The sequence below is a fragment of the Mustela nigripes genome, chromosome 4 (genome assembly GCF_022355385.1).
Source record: "Mustela nigripes isolate SB6536 chromosome 4, MUSNIG.SB6536, whole genome shotgun sequence".
Taxonomy (NCBI): Eukaryota; Metazoa; Chordata; class Mammalia; order Carnivora; family Mustelidae; genus Mustela; species Mustela nigripes.
Window position 1 is genome coordinate 6,310,702 of NC_081560.1, and position 19,525 is coordinate 6,330,226.

Genomic DNA, 19,525 nt, shown 5'->3' on the forward strand with positions numbered 1-19,525 from the left:
GCGACGTGGGGGGTTGGGGGGGGGCCCGGCGGGCTCGCGCGCCCCTTAACGGGGGCGGCGGGGGGGGGGGTCGGGCTGCGGGATGGGAGCGGGGCCGAGGATCCGGCCGCCGTCCGGGCGAGGCTTCGGGGACGCCGGGGCCTGGCACGCTCGCGGGCCCGGAGGTGGGCGCCCGGGGCGGCGCGCCTCGCTCCCTGCGGAGCCGGCGCTGCGTCCGTCGGGGTTGCCGCCGCACGTTTTCCGCAGAGCTCGCCCCCGCCGAGCCTCCCGCGGCCGGAGCGCGGCGCTGACGCGGCTCTCCCCATTTCGCAGAGCGGAGACACTGAGGCACAGACTCCTGGCCGCGACCTGCCCGGCCTGCCCCAAGGTCACGTAGCGAATCCTCCGTGGCCCGGTGCCCGCGTCCCCAGAAATGCCAGCCTTCTCGGGCCGCGGGCCTGGACGGGGAGGGGGCGGCTCTGGTGGCGGCCTCGCCTGGGTTAGGGGCCTGGCCCGGCGCGCGGTGGACGCGGCCCGTCGGGGGGGAGGTGACAGCGTGGTGAGAGGCTCGGCCGAGCGGTTGCGTCGTGGGGAGCAGGTGACCCTCGGGCTCGGCGCCTGGGCCTCCAGCTTCTGCGTCTGGAGCCCCCCCCCCCCCGCCAGATTTTGGGTGTCCAGACGGATGGGGTCTGGGGAGCGAGCTCCTAAGGGTTTCGTGGCCGGTGGTCCTGCTTAGTGGGCCATTCTGAAAAACCAGCCCTGAAATCTCCCCGCAGACCTGCTCTTTTGAGATGCGGTGGCCGTGCTGGAGAGCAGGATGGCTGCTGGGAGTCAGCGCCTGTGAGCCTCAGTTTACTGTTGTGTGGAGGGGGTCGGGATACATGCTTTCTAAAGAGCCTCCTGGTTCAATAAAAATAGTAATCATCTATTGGAAAAATACAGCAAAATGGAGATTTAAAAATGCCTACCTCTGGGCTTTGGTCTCCAGGGCCCTTGAATGGTATATAATTCTGAGTTAACCACACTGGGTCATTCAAGAAAATGGCATGGCTTTTTTATAAATCGGTATGAATGGTGATGTATTTTTTTCTGCTGATATGCATGAGTCCTGGGGACCCCATCCACTTGGGATGCACGAGGCAGGGAGGGTGGGTTAAATCCTATGATCTATAGTCTAGAATTCTCCCCCTGCCCACAACAGTTTGAGAATGCAAGCTTATTAATCTTAGATACTATATTTATAGCTCCATCCCTCTATGCTTAGGGTAAAATTGAGCCACAGGTTTACTGACACGGAGGACATTATAGCAAGGGGCTTTAATTTAGGGGTAGAGGACAGGTATGTTCCTGTGCCCCCCTCAACCCTCTACAGTCCTCCAAATCTGGAAGTGGAGAGAGCCAGTCTAGTAACAGCAAAGAAATGGTATTTTCCTTTGAGCTCTGATTAGACAAGTTGGTAACCGTATCTTACTCTGCTGGCTTTAGGTACTATACTGGAGTTTTTTATTGTTATAATTAGTTTTTTCATTGTTTTAGTTAAACCCGTGTATTACTCAGGGAGACTAACTTGGCCTCCAGGGATTTTTCCTTCCCATTAGTTGTAGGCAAATACCCTAATCCCCCCTCGAAGGACAGGGCCATAATGTGCCTATTGTGTTCCGTTATGCTGGTCATTTTCCCCTGGCATCTGAGGCTCCTGTCCCAGAGGGCTGTCCTGTCTGCCCTTACCTGTGACAAGTTGAGACGTAGCTTGATGATCTCCAGGTTTTGGGGTCTGTGAACCCCTTGAAAGTGTTTGCAGAATTGTGTGTGTGTGTGCCCGCCTGTGTTTTTGTTTTGTTTTGTTTTGTTAGTTTTTTGAGGGAGAGAATCCACAATTTTCATTAGTTTTCAAAGGGGTCTATGAAATGTCTTTATGGGTAAGGCCTTGCCAACCATAGACCCTCCCACGGGTCTGTGTTTACTCTCCAGGCTTCTCTGAATTTTAGAGGCAGAAAGGATTCAGAACACTTAACCTGACCTGCTACCTGGGTTGACAGCTGAGGCCCAGAGGCAACCTACGGTGTCTTGCGGCCAGCCTGCGGTGTGACCTTGGGCGAGCGGGTTGGCCTCTCCAAACTTCCACGCCTCCCTTTGCTAAGTGTGGGTAACAGTTCTCAGAGTCCCAGTTTCATAGGGCTTCCTGAGGATGACGTGAGAGATAGCCCTTTGAAATGCTTAACACAGTTCAGGGCGCACAGTAAGTGCTGACTAACTGTTAGCTGTTATCTGACTAATAAGCTCTCACATCTGGTTAGCTGCAGAACTATTGGATCATACTACCTTGAGAACATTCTGCCTGCACAGGCCTTCGGTTTCCAATTCTTGGCTTAACGTGTGGTGCAGTCTCGGTGAAGGCCTCGTAAGTGAATGAATGAGCAAGTGAAGGAAGGAAAGTGGTAGGAGACACAAATTAGTTGAGACGGCTCTGACAGATGACCGAAGCAATGTCATGCTGTCCCCTAACATTGTTTTTTCACGTGACCCAATCATTTATATTGTTCATTCAGTCAGCAGACATTCATTGAGCATATACTCTGGGTCAGACTGGATATGCTCCCTTTCAAACGAAGAGAATGGGGCTTCCAGTTACATTAAAGACCACTTGTACGTGGCCCAGCAGTGGGTCCTTCAGCAGATTGGTTGAAGGAAGATACGAGCAATTGGACAAACGTGTTATAGAAGAACTTCGGTTCGGTTCCGATAGCGCTGTTGATGGGCTCAGTAAACCCAGAGCTGGCCACTCAGAAGATCTTGGCTTCACCTCCCTGGTGACACAAGAATTCTCCCAACACGAATGTGGCTAAGGTGGGGAACAGGGAGAGAGTGAAGAATGAAAATCCCCAAAGGAGTCAGTCTTTATGTCAGTTCTAGTCGCCCCACCAGTCTTGACGAGGGTCACAGAATGGCTGACTTCCGCTCCATTTCCAGCCTCTCCAGGCCTCTGCTTCTCCTTCCCCACCTCACAGACCACAGGGAGGAACTCAGACCACCAGAGCGCGCCTCCTGCAGTAGGGACCATCGGCCCTGGGCGCTTTGGCTCCCGCGTACAAGGGGCTGAACTGCTGTCCCCTGGCCTGGCTCGGGCAGGGTGTCTCTTCTCTCTGTCTGCCTGGGATACCCAGAAGCCCATTTGGCCTCTCTCCGTAGACATGCTTGGTGAAATTGTATTGATAAGTCCACAGTTCAGCTTTGATCAGAGTCGGGGAAACTTAAGGTTTCCCCTAAGTTTGCCCTTAAGACAGAGGGCACAGGGACTGCCTCCTGACACAAGCAGGAGCAGTGGGGCCACATGTCAAGTTCCTCGTCAAGGGACGTCCTTTAGTAGCCCCGCTGGGGTCTCCTCCCACCTTGCTGGGAGTCTGGGGGTCATAACGGTGCCCGGCACTGACAGTTCTGCTCTTGTGGTTTACAAAGTCTTATTTTCTTTGATGCTCTGTGCTCAAACTCCGTGAGGTGGCAGGTGTGTCAGATACTGTCCTTGTGTTATGGGCAAGGACAGGGAGAACAGAGAGGCCGAGTGAGCCGGCAGCAGTCGGCGGGAACAGGACCGAGAGCAGAGGCCTGTATCTTGTCCTCTGGTCCACTTCTAGTCCTGGGTGGTCCCCGTGAGATGTGTGTTGTGAAGAAAGAGACAGCTCTACCAACACAGACGGTGGCCACCTTTTCTTTGTTGTTAATAATAGTTTCATAATTGATACCTAAATCAGCTCTAGGCTCTCAAGAAGAGACCCGTGTCCACGCAATGTATCTCATTACCAGGAAACCCATGACCCTTTTCGGTGGGTGCCGATCTTTGGCATTTACTTTGCCATCTGGATTCTGTGGCCTTCAATCCTGTCCTTTCTCTCCTTGAACACAGGTCCAGCAGCTGGACATGGAGACCCAACGCTCGTCACCTCTGTCATTCCCCAGTGTTCTGCAAGAAGAAACCCCACGTCAGGCCCCTGCCGGAATCCCCCGAGAAACTCTGTTCCAGTCCCGCGTTCTTCCCCCCAAAGAGATTCCTTCTTCGTCTCCCCCCATTCCCCGACAAGGCTCCCTGCCCCAGACTCCCAAGCTAGAGACCTCTGGCCGAATGCCGCATGTTCTCCAGAAGGGACCCTCACTCCTGTATCCGGCCGCTTCTGAGCAAGAGACTCATCTCCAGGGTCCCCTGACTTCCCAAGAAGAGACCCAGTATCCACCCCCAGCTGCTGCTGAACAGGAAATATCACTTCTGTCCCACTCCACCCCCCACCAAGAAGCCCCACTCCACTCGCCTGAAGTTCCCGAGAAAGACCCCCTGTCCCTTTCCCCCACAGTGCCGGAGACTGACATGGACCCCCTGCTTCAGAGCCCTGTATCCCAAAAAGATACTCCCTTCCAGATCTCTTCTGCAGCCCAGAAGGACACACCACTCCCTACGGCGGAGATCACCCGCTTGGCCGTGTGGGCTGCCGTCCAAGCGGTGGAGAGGAAACTGGAGGCCCAGGCCATGCGGCTCCTGACCCTGGAGGGGCGGACGGGGACGGCCGAGAAGAAGCTGGCGGACTGCGAGAAGACGGCCGTGGAGTTTGCAAACCACCTAGAGAGCAAGTGGGTTGTCCTGGGGACCCTGCTGCAGGAGTACGGGCTGCTGCAGAGGCGGCTGGAGAACATGGAGAACCTGCTGAAAAACCGAAATTTCTGGATCCTGCGCCTGCCCCCGGGCAGCAATGGAGAGGTCCCCAAGGTAAAGCCATCCCAACCGGGGCCTCCCAAGGAGGGATCCGAATTGCATGTGCTTTAGGAATTTCATATAAAAGAAGGAAAAAGAGGTGGTTAAGGAGACAGATATAATGACACCTAGTTGCTAGCATGACTTCACCAAGCACAAGACACGCCAACATCGCGTTTGTCCTGTTGGTTAAGCCCTGGGTAAACAGGTCAGAGGACCTCCTAGTGATCAGGGATGGTCAGTTCCGAAGGGCGTTCAGGTCACAGTGAGTGGGACTTGGTGTGAACGTTGGGAGTTCACTGTCAGAGGTGGACGGAGACCTTGGTGGAAGGTTCTGGGGCTCTGTCCTGCTCCACGTTTTTATCAGTTGACTTAGAAATTATGTTAATGCCAGTAAAAATGTGATTTCAAGAGAAATCCTAAAAAACTAGAGAATAGTTAGGTTTTAATATTATTTTCCCAGAAGATCCTGAACTGGAATGTGGACTGGTTTTCTTTCTGTTCTTCGTGTGTTGTCCCTATACACAGCCTTATGTAGGGACGGAACTTGGACTGCATTCTCTATGCCAGACCTTCTCAAATGTTAGTGTGGCGATCTTACTAAATGCAGAATCTGATTAGTGGGTCTAGATTGGGGCCTGGGGGTCTGCATTTCTAGCAAATTCCCCGGTGTCAATGCTGCTGGTCTGCAGACCATGCTTTGTAGCCGCAAGGATTATCCCATTAGACAGAAAAACAGACCAGACAAAACAAGACCCTTACTCTGTGGGGCCAGGACAGTGGCTGAAGTCAGGCCAGATTTCTAGAGAGGCCTGCGGTGAAGACCCACCACGGGGAGAAGGACATTGAGCCAGGGCCTGGGGCTGAGAGCTATTTGTTACCTTGGGATTTGGCGGCTGAGGGCCCATGACTGCTGTCCAGGTGGTCCAAGCTGAGTTTGTGTGGTTCCAGGTTCCTGTCACCTTCGATGATGTCGCCGTCCACTTCTCCGAGCAGGAGTGGGGGAACCTGTCCGAGTGGCAGAAGGAGCTCTACAAGAACGTGATGCGGGGCAACTACGAGTCTCTGGTTTCTATGGGTAAGGAGAAGGTTCACCCACGCTGGGGGGCTTCCTGGACACGAGCCTGAGGTTCATTTGGAGACGTGGGGAGTTCTGAGTGCCAGTCCTCCCAATACTCAGAAACAAGAAAAACCGAATTTCAGTTTTTCTAACTGGTTCACGACGAGTTAGCACAAACAGCCCCAGGCACCAGGGTAGCAGAGATGAGGAGAGCGTGTAGACAGAGCACCACTCCACTGAGAAGCCACGGGGACAGGTGGGAAGGAGACAGATGTCAGGGTCCCACCTCTACATTATTTCCTCCTGGCTCTGTACCTATATGTTTAATGAGTCTGTCCAGGAAATTGTTACAAAGCAGAGTGCGAAGGGCTTTATGAGAATCAAGTTACTTAATCCCCACTTCTCCCGAGAGGGCACTGGGACAGGCATGAGCCCTCGCTCCCCTTCGCCCATTCAGGTGACTGAACACTGTCACTGATGGAGAGCCTGCGTCCCCCGGGTTCTTATCTCCTCTGTGCAGAGAGGAGGCTGTGACCCGGGGGGTCGATGCTCATGCTGGGTTCCACCAGCAGGTCACAGTCTCACCAAGGACTCTCTTCCCCAGAAGTCTGTGCATTCTTGTTGTTTCCATTAATAAGAGTATTTCAGGAGGAAAACCTGGGAGAATATACTTCATTTTTATACATATTCTTCTGTCTGGTGTGGGGAACTCTTTGGGCACGCAATAAAAGGAAAACATTTACATGTGCAAGTCTACGCTTAGAAACTTGGATTCTTGCTAGAATTGTTCATTGAATATCCACATACCTCTCCATTAAGAGAACTTTCTTCTATTTGACTCGTTTTTTCTTTTCTTTTTAAAGTATATGCATAATTGAAATTTCAGTTTATTGAAATTGTTGAAAATTTAACCATTTAGATTTATAGAATAAAGAGCAACCCCCGTGCCCCCCCAGAGGTAACCAGCACAATCCCTTCGGCCTGCGTTGTTTCCCATCCTCAGTTATGCACGTGCAAACACAAGCTTGGGCACAGGCCGCCTGTGGCCTGCACGGATGGGGACCGGTGACTTACTCTATCGAAGGATGGGCCCTAGGCCGCTTTCCACAGTTGCACAGGTAGTCCTATTCAGAAGGATGTGTGGCCCTCCAGGGAGCCGCTGGGCGTCTGACCTTCTCGCTGTGGACAGGGAGTAGGCTGATTGCATCTCCTGCCTGCTGCCGAGTCCGGACTCTGCGTCCCCATGTGTCCGTGTGCTCCTGTCTGGGTACCGCAGGAGGACAGCTTCTGAGGAGGGCGTCTCCTGGGCGAAGAGGAGGCCCGCTCACAGTATTGTGGCTACTTCTCCCGAAGGCTGTGACCTTCACGCCCCTGAGCGTGGCAGTGCTGTCTCTGCATGCCGGGGCTCGAACTGATGGCCTTGTTTTAAATAGTTGTCCTTTCTGATGAGTGAAGAATGACACCTCATTATTTTCATATGGGTTTTTTTTTTTTTTTTTGATGAGTAGTGAGCTAGTGCATCTTTTCTTGTCTTTACTGGCCATTTGCATTTCTTCTATGAATTACCTCTTTACAGTTGCTTTTTTATCTTGTACGAATCGTGGTGGCTCTTTAGATAGAATAACGGATGTTAACCATTTACAAAGAAGCCATGTGTGGGCGCACACACGTCTCCTCCACGCGTCTCCTCCGCGTGTCTTCATCCGGTAACTTCATTTCCAGAGAGCTTTAAACTTTTTTAAATGTGAGGGACACTATCCGTGCTTAGAGTTTTAGCTTCTGGATTTTTGTCAGGATTCATTTTTTTTACCCTATAAAATTTCAACTCTCTTGTGTGCCTTTGTCATGAAAAGGCATGACATGTCGCCGCCCCGGCCACCAGCGACAGGGTCACTTCCTGCTGGTGTGCACGTGGCTGCTGCCCCCTGCCCCGCACGCGTGCAGGCCCCTCCCACATGCACGCACAGGCCTACACACCGCGGGGGCCTTCAGGAGGAGGGCTGGGAACCGGGCGCATCTCTTTTCCAGCATTGCCACTGACCGCGGGGCTCCTCCTCGTGTCCCACTCACACAGGTGACACCTTTACAACCTCACCACATAGCATGCCTTCTTTCCTTCCTTCTGCCCAGACTATGCAATTTCCAAACCAGACCTCATGTCGCAGATGGAGCGTGGGGAGAGGCCGACCGTGCAGGAGCAGGAGGACTCCGAGGAAGGCGAGACGCCCGCAGATCCCAGTGCTGGTGAGTGGCTCTTGGGTGGCCCAGAGCGCTGCCTTCCAGGTCTTCCAGCCCTCAGGAGGCCCGGCGTGGGGTGTCGCCACCCGCAGCAGACCCCGGAGGGCTGTGTTAGCAGATGTGTGCGGGAAGGAGGCCTGCAGGTGCGAGACCTGCCTGACGCCTCCTTGACCCCCTGCCCCCCACCAGTGGCCCAAGTGGCTGGGAAATTAGGACACCGTTGGGTTCATCATCTTGGGGAGTTTCTGACATGACCAGGTGTCACCCCCACTCTTGGCAGGAAACAAAACCAGAACTGAAAGAAAAGCGGTCACTTGTCAGGGTGCTAGAGATGGTGCCTTGTGGAGCATTCCAGAGAAAGATGCTCACCCCCATCCTGCAGCCGGTCAGTGGAGGGATAGGGACAGACAGACTGGACGGGAGACGTTGTGCGATGTGCAGAACGGTGTGTGGATGGGCTGGTGTGACAGAGGCCGCGGAAAGGCGTGTGTCTCAAGTGTGGACCCTGGCGTCAGATACCTGCGTTTTTAAATCCCGGCTTCTATGCTCACCGGCGGTCTGATTAAGATAACTTGGCCTTTTGGGGAAGCTTATTTTCCCCATCCGTAAAATAGGACGGGTCCTAGTCTCTAGGGCCTGATGGGGTGACTGGGCTGTACTGGCAGCCAGTAAACCCCAGGCGCGGTCATTCTGCGTAGGCGTCGGCCCTCGCCAGCCCCCGTGTCCGTGGCCCACGTGCCTGCCCTGCTGCAGCTCTTGCAGAGCGTGGTCTGTTTGTGGAGCTCCTGCTTTGGAATTGCCTTTGGACTTGAATCATCTACCTTGAAGGTCTGCAGTGAAAGCCAATCCTTGTCCTTCACAGCCAGACATCATGGGTGATCCTGTCTTTGTTAAAAGGATAATCCAGCCGGAGAACTCACCAGAGCCAGAGGCCAGGTCTAGTTACGAAATCATGTCGTTGGTTCTGGGACCTGTCAGCTGGATCCTCGCAGGAGGTCCAGCAACATCTAGGGTGAAGTCAGCTCTGGTGACTGAGAGCTGTAAGTGACAGAAGAGACAGAAGCCTCTGGAAAAATAAGTGCCGGCATCCCTCAGAGCAATCCAGTACCCCTCCTTCCTGGAGATTTGCGAGAGATTTAAGTTGAGAGTAGAGGCCAGTCTTGGTTCATTCTGGCAGACAAAAATCAGGATTTAAAAGCAGGTGAGGGGCGCCTGGGTGGCTCAGTGGGTTAAGCCTCTGCCTTCGGCTCAGGTCATGATCTCAGGGTCCTGGGATCAAGCCTTGCATCAGGCTCTCTGCTTGGTGGGGAACCTGCTTCCCTTCCTCTCTCTCTGCCTGCCTCTATGCCTACTTGTGATCTCTCTGTCAGATAAATAAATAAATAAATAATCTTTTAAAAAAATAAAAAATAAAAGCAGGTGAGACTGGGGACTTGGGAACAAAGTATGGTGTGTTTAGAAAAAAATAAGTCTGTGTCCACAAGTTTGAGTGGCCACAGACAAAAACAAGGATCACGTGGGAAAAAGAGAGAAATTCAAAGCAGAAGAAGTAAGAACCAGGCCTGGGAGGCAGAGAATGAGAATCTGGGCAAGTGGGTCAGGGTAGATCCCCTAAAATCTGATGTCCCGGTGGGGTTCTGTGGTCTAGGTACTGCTCCGCGCGCATTCTCTCACACACGCTGGGACGACAGCCTCTGTCCCCTGCCCCGGTCTGCTTGTTCACACCCTCATCACAGACGGGCCTCCCACAGAGCAGGGCCAGAATCGAAAGCAAAAAACCTCAGCCCACTGGGCCCCAGGCCCGATTTGTTGTGGTACACGTGCGTCCGCGGCCCGAGCATCACAGAGGCTGCCTTGTGTGGCTGGAATGTGCCATTTGTTCCACGGACCATCCCCAGACGCTTGGAGCCCAGACGGGAGGGAGCACAGGGGAGGGCATGGGAACCCCCGCCACACAGGGCCAGCTGGGGGCTCGCACCTCCGTGTGTGACCAGGGCCCTGGCTGCTGGAGAGCAGGATTGTTCTGTGATCCTGCCCTTAGCAGAGCCTGTTACCAGAGCTCCCACATCTCACCCCTTAGAAGGGGGGCTGCAGAACTGGCTCTGGTGCAATACTGGTGGGGAAAAGCCTAGAAACCTGAGATTTTTCCAGAGTTCCAAGTACACTGAACATGACAATTTTATGAACTGGCTAAGTGAATATATTCAATAAACCCATTTTTTTATGGTTTGGATCCCTGAGGGCAAAAATGCTTCTGATATCGACCCTGCTCTCAAAACACTCAAGCAGGGGCTCCCATTCATGGCCCTCGAAGGAGGGTAACGAAGGTCTGGGGAAGCCAGCTTCCATTTTTACCTAACAAATTACTGGAGAGTAAAATCAAACCAGAAGGCATGGCTGGAATCCAAGTTCTCAGTCTTTGTGAAAAGCAATTTGATATTTTTTTAGTCTTAAAATATGTTTTAAATATTAAAAATGTTCATATACTTGACCTAAGAATGTCCTTTGCTTTCTGAGAGTCTCTAGCACTAGGAAAATAATCCAAACCGTGGGGGCACCTGGGTGGCTCAGTTGTTAAGCGGCTGCCTTTGGCTCGGGTCATGATCCCAGGATCCTCGGATTGAGCCCCTCTTCGGGCTGCCTGCTCAGTGGGAAGCCTGATTCTCCTTTTCCCACACCCCCTGCTTGAGTTCCCTTTCTTGCTGTGTCTCTTTCTATCAAATAAATAAACAAAATCTTAAAAAAAAAAATCCAAACTGTGGATTAAGATGGACAGATACTATATTACATTATGCAGACTCTCATATAGCCACTGAAATCATCAATGAAGTTTTTATACCCCGTTTCATTTGCATGTTCATTCTTTAGTTCTTGTTTTTGCTTTTAAGATTTTATTTATTAGCAAGCACAAGCAGGGGGAGTGGCAGAGGAAGAAGCAGACTCTCCGCTGAGCTGGGAGCCCGACTCGGGGCTCAATCCCAGGACCCGGAGATCATGACCTAAGCTGAAGGCAGATGCTTATCAACAGAGCCACCCAGGCACCCCTTCAGGGGTTTTTCTGGACCAGGCAGGACGTCAGGAGACTGACAGTAATAACTAACCCCATCCCCCGCCAACCGCACATTAAGGCGGGCAGTGGTGCTGTGAAGGCAAGCATCCGGGCCCTTGAGACCCACAGCATGGACGACTTTCTAGTGGGAACCTAAAGGGCGAGTAGGAGTCCCAGGTGCCTGGAGGAGAATTCACTGGAGGGAAGAAAGTCTGGAAGCGTTAAAAGCCGAGATCTGAGCTAGAGACAGACATTTGGGCATTGGTAGCATAGACCCGGTCTGGAAAGGGAGACCGGAGAGAGCACAGGCCATCCCCTTGGGAGCCCTGACTTTTAGAGCAGATTTGGAATATACTGGTCTGGGTAGGGGCCCAGGCGTTAATGTTCTTTAAAATGGTTCCAGGATGATTCTCACCCGCAGCCAAGGCGGAGAACCGCTGTTGAAGGACTTGGAGAAGGAAGGAGGAGGCAGAGGAACCGGAGGAAATGGAAGGACTGGTCAGAAAGGTGGCAAGACAGGAGGATAGTTGGGGCCCTGGCTGGCTCAGGCGGTAGAGCGCGCGAAGTTAGGGTAGTGCGTCGTGGGGTCTTTCAAGAGAAGAGGGTTTCCAGAAGGAGGGGCTGTGGTCAGCCGTGCTGAATTCCGCGGTGTGGCTTAGTAAGGCAAAGACTGACTCATCCGCGGGTCGTGCAGGTGGGCAGCGACAGTGACCTGGTGGTGTGATGGGGCAGAAGCCCCTCAGAGCGGGCTGAGCGGCCGGGGAGGGGAGGGAGCCAGCACGCATCCTCGCTGTTTCAAGGGTAGCCGTGAGCCGGGGGCGCACATATGGGCCTGAGCTGGGGGCCGACCTTGTTTGCTTCAGGTGGGCTTTGCTCACGTGACGCTGATGACCAGGATCCGTCGATAGGGGAAGTGACTGCTGGAGAAATGGAAATGTAACTTGAAGTCCGGGATGTAAACAAAAGATAGGGGGAAAAAATTGAATGGAAATGTAACAAAATCATATTTCTTTATGCTTTGTAGAATGTTCTCGAGTAAGTATGTATTACTTATTCAGTAAAAATAATTAAAAAACACACACACATGAAGAAAGACTTCGAGTTAAAGATGGCAGGTTGAACATGTGTTTACTCCTACCTCTCAGAATCCTTCTAAAGCAAGAGCGAAGGGCTTTTAGAAGGAGTGTGCAACAGCAAGCACATTCTGGAAGCCCTACGCGCAGATGGCTGGGTGATCACTGATTTAGAAAGCTACATCCAAAATTGGGATTGGGGAATGCAGAAGAGAAACTCCGTGTGCACTGCACCCCCATTCCCTACTGCAGACTCAGGAAGGAGCAGGAGCGGAGACCGGAGGTACCTCTGGAAATGAGGCAAAGGTGGGCTTAAAAACAGAAGATGGGGCAGACGCCTTTCACCTCCCTCTACGGCCTCCCTCGGTCCCTCAGCCAGCATCTGCCTCTCCCAGCCCTGCTGGACAGCTGCGCCTACTTCTCTGGAGAAGGTGAACAAGACCATGTCTGAAGGCGACACCGGGCCCCTGGAGGGCAGGACACCACGCTGGATGCAAGGTAGGCAGTGAAGCGTGACATGCAGGTACTGAGATCTCCAGCCTTCCTCCCAACCTGGCTCACAAGTCGTAGCAGACATCCAGGATGAAACACCCAGGCAGCATATTGGATGCGTTTTGCATGGAGACTTCAGGGACCAGCCCATGGCATCTTCCCAGAAAATGACTCAGCCAAGCCATCCCAGTGGGAAGCCCATCACCAGTAAGCCCTACTTAAAGGCACCAAACTTTTCAATCTCTTTTGAGTGTTCTACTTTTAAATATAAGTAGATAACCATTACTGCAGACATTTGGGGAAAGCCTCTAATATAGAAAGAGCAAAGGAAAAGAAAGAAAAAATAAATTTCAAGGAAACAGAGACTATGCAGAGAGATTTTTAAAACTGGGTTTAAACACATATGTATATATTTGTTTATGTAATATATATAACATATGTATTTCACATTCCATAAGGAGATAAAAGAAGTGAATACATCCATGACACGACAGTATAATGCTTATTGGGGCACCTTGGTGGCTCAGTGGGTTAAGCATCTGCTTTTGGCTCAGGTCATGATCCCAGGGTCCTGGGGTTGAGTCCCGCATCGGGCTCCCTGCTCAGTGGGGCGCCTGCGTCTCCTTCTGTCCCCTGGTTCCCTGCTTTGCCCTCTCTCTCTGTTAAATAAATAAAGAAAATATTTTTTAAGTATGATGCTTATAAAAAAAAGAATAGAAAGGAACTCTGGGAATTTAAAAAGACTACAGATTAAAAACTCCCAGCTAGCAGTGTTAGAAGATAAAGTTGAGCACATGTCCCAGAAAATAGAGCACAAGTCAAAAAAGAAAGTAGTGACAGAATTTTAAAAAGTAAAGGATGGAAGTCCAACATCCAGATAATAGGAATATCAACAATCACAAAAGGAAGAAGGGAGAAGAGAAAAGAAAAGAACAGGAAAGGAAAGGGAAAAAAATAGCAAAAATAGGGAAGAAGGAATTAGCAATGCAGTAATTCAAGGAAAATTCTCAGCACTGAAAGACACGGTTTTCTAGATTGAAAGAGCCCAGCAAATATCCAGAACAGTGGATGAAAACAGACTCGTGCCTTCGATACATCAGCAAGAAATTTCCGGGCAGCTGAGGTCAAAATGATCCCACAAGTCTTCGGAGAGGAAAAAAAAAAGCTCATACAAAGGAACAAGAATTAAAATGGCTTTGGACTTTTCAGTGATATCGGGAAAGGACAGTAGAGCAATACCTTTAAAATTCTCTAAAATTTCAAAATTGGAAAATATTTTCCAACCATTCTAGAGTTTTATATCGGCCAGATGATTCGAATTAAATGTGAGAGATGAAATCCAGACATTTTCAAGGTCGTCTCCTGTGCACCCTTCCTCCAACTGGGGGAGGCAAGTTGCTTACACAAAGAAAGATGTGTTGGGAGTTCTAGCAGAAGCGAGGCGAGGGGGGTGGTCCCAAGGGGGATCGTAAGAAGACAGCTGTGCACCTGGAGGCAACCAGTCCACACTGGGGCACATCAGGAGGTTGTAGAAAATTGTTCTCCCAAGTCGATGAAACTGAGAAATACTCATTATGTCCGAATGCTTTGAGGAGAGACAGAAGAGATGGGGGAGTTTGAAGCTGACTTAAGGAAATTCGTAAGCTGAGCCAAGGAAAGAATTGTGAGCTCCAGCGAAAGCAAAAGACATAGAGAATAGCTATGGTATACTCCATGGTCCAATGTTTTATAACATTTATGTGATCTAATAATGTAAATGCCCGAAATTCCTCCAAGCGGACTTGCAAACTAAAATGGAAGTCTCGGGGATTTGGAAGAGATTCGCCTGGACGGGGAGAGAGGGCCTCCTGTCCAGCTCTTGGAAGCCGACAGGTGATGTTTACCCTGAAAATTCGAGGGACTTTTCGAATACATCCACGACACAAAAGTATGATGCTTCCGGGGGCACCTGGGTGGTTCAGTGGGTTAAGCATCTGCCTTGGGCTCAGGTCATGATCTCAGGGTCCTGGGATCGAGCCCCACTTCAGGCTCCCTGCTCAGCGGAGAGCCTGCTTCTCCCTCTGCTCCTCCGCCTGTGCACAAGCACATGTTTGCTCTCGCGCGTACTCTGACAAATAAAATCTTTGAAAAAGGAAAGAAAGATAATTCAAGGAGTAGCAAGAGGAGTGTTCCTTAGAGTTATGAAGGGGATAACAGAAGAGTCAGCCGGAGGGATTGGAAGTGTTGCTCTGGGGAAGTGCGGCTGGGCGTGGAGGAGAACTTTCTAAAAACAAGTGCTGAAAATTGTTAAAGCTTTGGTAACGTTAAAAAAACTTCATGTGGGGCATCTGGGTGGCTCAGTCGGTTAAGCGTCTGCCTTCAGCTCAGGTCATGATCCCAGAGCCCCCTGTTGGGCTCCCTGCTCTGTGGGGAGTCTGCTTCTCCTTCTGTGAGCTCGCTCTCTCTCTCAAATAAATAAAATCTTAAAGAATTTTTTTTAAACTTCATGTAAAAACAGTATCATGGATGTTAACGACAGAGTAAAGTTTCTGTGTCAAGGTTCGCTTTCACATTTATCCCTAAGAGGAGGATTAGCTTTGTGACCTAAACCTGAAAATGATAAAATAAATCCAAGGAGACCACAGCAGGCTTAAAGTGATGTCACAAAAGGAGTTCCTCCGTACTAATGTCACAGTTCTTCTGTAAATCTAGAAATATCTCAAAATAAATGTTTATTTAAAAAAATTTTTAAAAATAAAAATCAAAACAAGTTTTGAGAAACTAACCCTCAACATGTGTGCATGTGTAACTTTTTAAAGAGTTTATTTGTTTATTTCAGAGAGAGAGAGAGAGAGATCACGAGCAGGGGGAGGGACAGAGCCAAAGTCTCAAGCCCATAATTGGAAGGAATTCAGTGAAGAGAATAATGCGACGCTTTCCCTCTCTGCATTGATTCCTTCTGAATTATGCTGATGAAACTTCAGAGACTTACTGGAAAGTAAAAACCGTGTTGCCACATTAACCTTCTTCACCAGCTCAAAACATAGAAATGATGGTCGACATTGGCTTTCCAGCATCTTTATGGCTGCGCTTTGTTAGATTTTTAAAGTTTTTGGCATATCCTTAAAGTCTTTCTTAATGCATTTAAAAAATTTTTTTTTCTTTATTTTTTTAAAGTTCATTTATTTAAGTAATCTCTGCACCCAACCTGGGGCTCGAACTCAGGACCCAGAGATCAAGAGTCACACGCTCTTTGGACTGAGCCAGCCCGGTGCCCCGATTTTTAAAATGTTTTTTAAAAAGGTATGTGGGGACGCCTGCATGGCTTGTTGGTTAAGCATCTGCTTTTGGCTCAGGTCATGATCCCAGAGTCCTGGGACTTGAGCCCCTAGTCAGGCTCCTGCTCACTGCGGAGTTTGCTTGAGACTCTCCATCTGTCTCTCCCCCTGCTCTCTCCGTCTCTCAAATAATAAATCAGATCTTTAAAACAAAACAAAACAAAAAACAAATAGACTTTCTGGGTCCAAGGATAGACCCATTTAAAAATTTGATATTTATTTTAAAATGTCCCTCAAAACATGGGCGCCTGGGTGGCTCAGTGAGTTAAGCCGCTGCCTTCATGCTCAGGTCATGATCCCAGTGTCCTGGGATCGAGTCCCACATTGGGCTCCTTACTCATCGGGGAGCCTGCTTCTCCCTCTGCCTCTCCCTACCACTTCGCCTGCTTGTGCACTCTCTCTCTCTGACAAATAAATAAATAAAATCTTTTAAAAAAAAGATATTAAAAAAAAATGTCCCTCAAAGCAGTTGTGCTAATTACTACACCTCCGGTTTGTACACAGACGTGAGACTGCCTCTCTCCCCATACCCGGGCCCGTAGTGGGTTTTATTTATCTTGTTATTATTTGCCATGGTGATGGGTAGAAAAGATAGTATTTTGATGCTTTCACTCAACTTCTGTAATGATGTTGTGCCTATTTTCATACCTTTATTGATAAGAAGGATGTCTTATCTTAGGAATGATCTTCTGGTCATGGTCCTTTTGGATTATCCATCATTTTATCATCGATCTGTAAAAGCTTTTTAAAAGTTAAGGATATTGGGCACCTGCGTGGCTCAGTTGCTTAAGCGTCTGGCTTCATCTCAGGTCCTGGGACACGAGTGGGTGTGCACTTGCTCGCTCTCTTGCAGAAATAAAATGTCTTAAAAATTTTTTTTTAGGGCGCCTGGGTGGCTTAGTGGGTTAACCCGCTGCCTTCGGCTCAGGTCATGATCTCAGGGTCCCGGGATCGAGTTCCGCATCGGGCTCTCTGCTCAGCAGGGGCCTGCTTCCCTCTCTCTCTCTCTGCCTGCCTCTCCATCTACTTGTGATTTCTCTCTGTCAAATAAATAAAATCTTTAAAAAAAAAATTTTTTTTTAAGTTATCCCATGCATGCAGATATAGTTATTTATTAGTTTATTTGAGAAAGAGACCGCGTGAACAGGGTGGAGAGGGAGAAGCGGGCTCCCTGCTCTGATGCCGGCTCCATCCTCGGACCCTGGGGTCATGACCCGAGCAAAAGGCAGACGCTTAACCGACTGAGCCACTCAGGTGCCCCTGTGTTTTGAATATATGGTTTACCTTTGTATTTAGTATTTGTGTGTGTGTATGTGGAATGGATATTTTGAATTTTTGTATGTTCAGATTTTATCAGTTTTAAGTTTCTATGTATTCATATTTACCCATAACTAACTTTATGGCGTCTGGGTTTCATATTAAGTATAGAAATACTTAACTTAGCCCTTTTTATTCAGTAAACATGATTACAGGTCTTGGGCCTATGAGCTTTTTAAAAAGTCTAAAAATACTTGAAATCTGAAATAAAATATTTCTTGCTCCAGAAAACAAAAAGAAAATTCCAAAAGGCAAATAGTCAAGTATTTTCACTAAGTGTCTGGAAATAGAACATTATATCAGCTTCATTAACTATTAAATGTAGTGCTCACAAACACATGATACATTTGGAAATAATTCGTAGGGTTGATTTTTTTCTTTATTTCCCATCTTGCAAGTGTTCTCAGGAATAAATGTAGTTACAGAGATCACAAACCAAGCACAAATTAGATCAGTTCCTTATCACCAAACAACGTCAAGGCAAAGCTACAGAAATTCTTCCCAAAAAAATGTACACCTGAAAATGAGAGTTGGTATGTGTTGGGCACCTATGACGTCTGCTGTGACCAACCAGAAGCTTCCAGAAGGAGGATCTGGAGTCCCGGGGGCTGGGAATAGCCCGTTCCTCAGTTCATGGTCGTAAAGAAATAGGAGAGAAACTGGTTTTTCCCTGACACTAGGATGAGTTTATTATTTGCGTCTAAAGTTTTGTTTCACCAGTGATTTACTTTGACGTGACGCCAGTTGTCGCCCCTCCCTCCTTCATTCCCACCCCCTTTATTGACAACTTTTCCCCAGTGGCTTGAAGTTCTACCTTTGATCATAAACTGTAGTCCTGCAAGATATGTGTCTTTAATTTTTTTCTTAATGGGAGAACACATCGCTGCTTAGAAGTGCAGTCAGGGTGTCAGTACTCTTTCAAAAGTTGTGTGGGGTGGGGAAACCTTTTTGGTGGGAGACCACTGGCTTCCCTGCTGTCTAACAAATGGAGGAGAGGCTTACAGATGAGTAAATGCAGCACCTTGCAAGGGGAGGGAAAAGTAAACACCATGGAGAGGGGCACCGTTCCGTGCAGCTGAGAGCATCGTAAGAGGTTTGGCCGATAAGGTCTTGAAGTCGGGGCAGGTCCTGGAAGGCAGCAGTCTCGAGCTGGAGTACCAATGCCCCTAGAGGCGCACGGAGACTTCCCAAGAGGGACATGACATAGATGGCTTTGATGGTTCAGTAAGTCCTTAGTTGATCTGTTCTCATTCATAAAACTCATCAGTGAGGGCACACAACACATGCAGCTCGTCCTCATCAGCCACACCCCTCCCCGGTCCCCATCTTACGAGGGAGTAGTTCTCCGATCTATAAAAAGCCGTCTGGGTTATGGAGACAGTCCAGACCGTAGGGGCATGTGACCACAAACGTAGTGCCCTGGGGCGTGGATGGCAAGTTCTTTTTTTTTTCTTCAAGATTTTATTTATTTGACAGAGAGAGATCACAAGTAGGCATCGAGGGGGCAGTGGGAAGCAGGCTCCCCGCTGAGCAGAGAGCCCAATGTGGGACTCGATCCCAGGACCCTGAAACCATGACCTGAGCCGAAGGCAGAGGTTTAACCCACTGAGCCCCCCAGGCACCTCTGGATGGCGAATTCTTTTGCAAGTTAGATCCCTTGCAATACTTCGCTTTTAACAAAATTGAAAGAGAACCTAATTAAGTTGTCAGCTAATAGGTCATTAGAAACAATTTTTGATGCTGTGTTAACCATGTGCTTTCATAGCATTATAATTCAGAGCAAATTCAGAGAATCAAGTGACGATTCCACAACAGAGCCCCTGCCAGCCCATCTATATGTCTATGTAAATGAGCTTTGCCAATGCTTGTGTTCATGAAAATGAAAAATAGGAACAGATTGGATTCTGAACTCTTGTCTCAATCATGTGATAAGAATATTCATTCTCAGATAAGCAAACTAATTAGGGGACAAAAAAATTCCTCTCCATCCTCATAAGAGCTGTTTCCAACAAGTTTTTAGTTTTCTATCTTGAGTATCTGTGTATCATTATATACTACTAATAACGAAGGATAACTTAAGACAGGAAAACAGTCAACACTTAGAGCCCCATGGTTATTAGAAATGAAAGCAAAATTAATCTTTCAATTTACATACACATTTTTGCAGCAGAGTGGTAGACCAGGAGACCAGTAAAAGGCTTCTCAGCATAAAAAGATGTTCTATTGGGATAAAATTCTGTGGGCAAAGTGGGAATGGAAATA

General features: G+C 49.2%; 1 protein-coding gene across 1 annotated transcript in view; it reads left to right on the forward strand.

Moving 5' to 3' along the window:
• Positions 1-19,525, forward strand: part of ZNF777 (zinc finger protein 777) — a 28,821-nt gene that overhangs the window by 988 nt on the left and 8,308 nt on the right. Inside the window, exons 2-4 of the mRNA XM_059396174.1 lie at positions 3,881-4,732; positions 5,669-5,795; positions 7,908-8,021. Coding sequence (XP_059252157.1) covers positions 3,896-4,732; positions 5,669-5,795; positions 7,908-8,021 — 1,078 coding nt within the window. The 5' untranslated portion in view covers positions 3,881-3,895. The remainder of the gene's footprint in view (positions 1-3,880; positions 4,733-5,668; positions 5,796-7,907; positions 8,022-19,525) is intronic.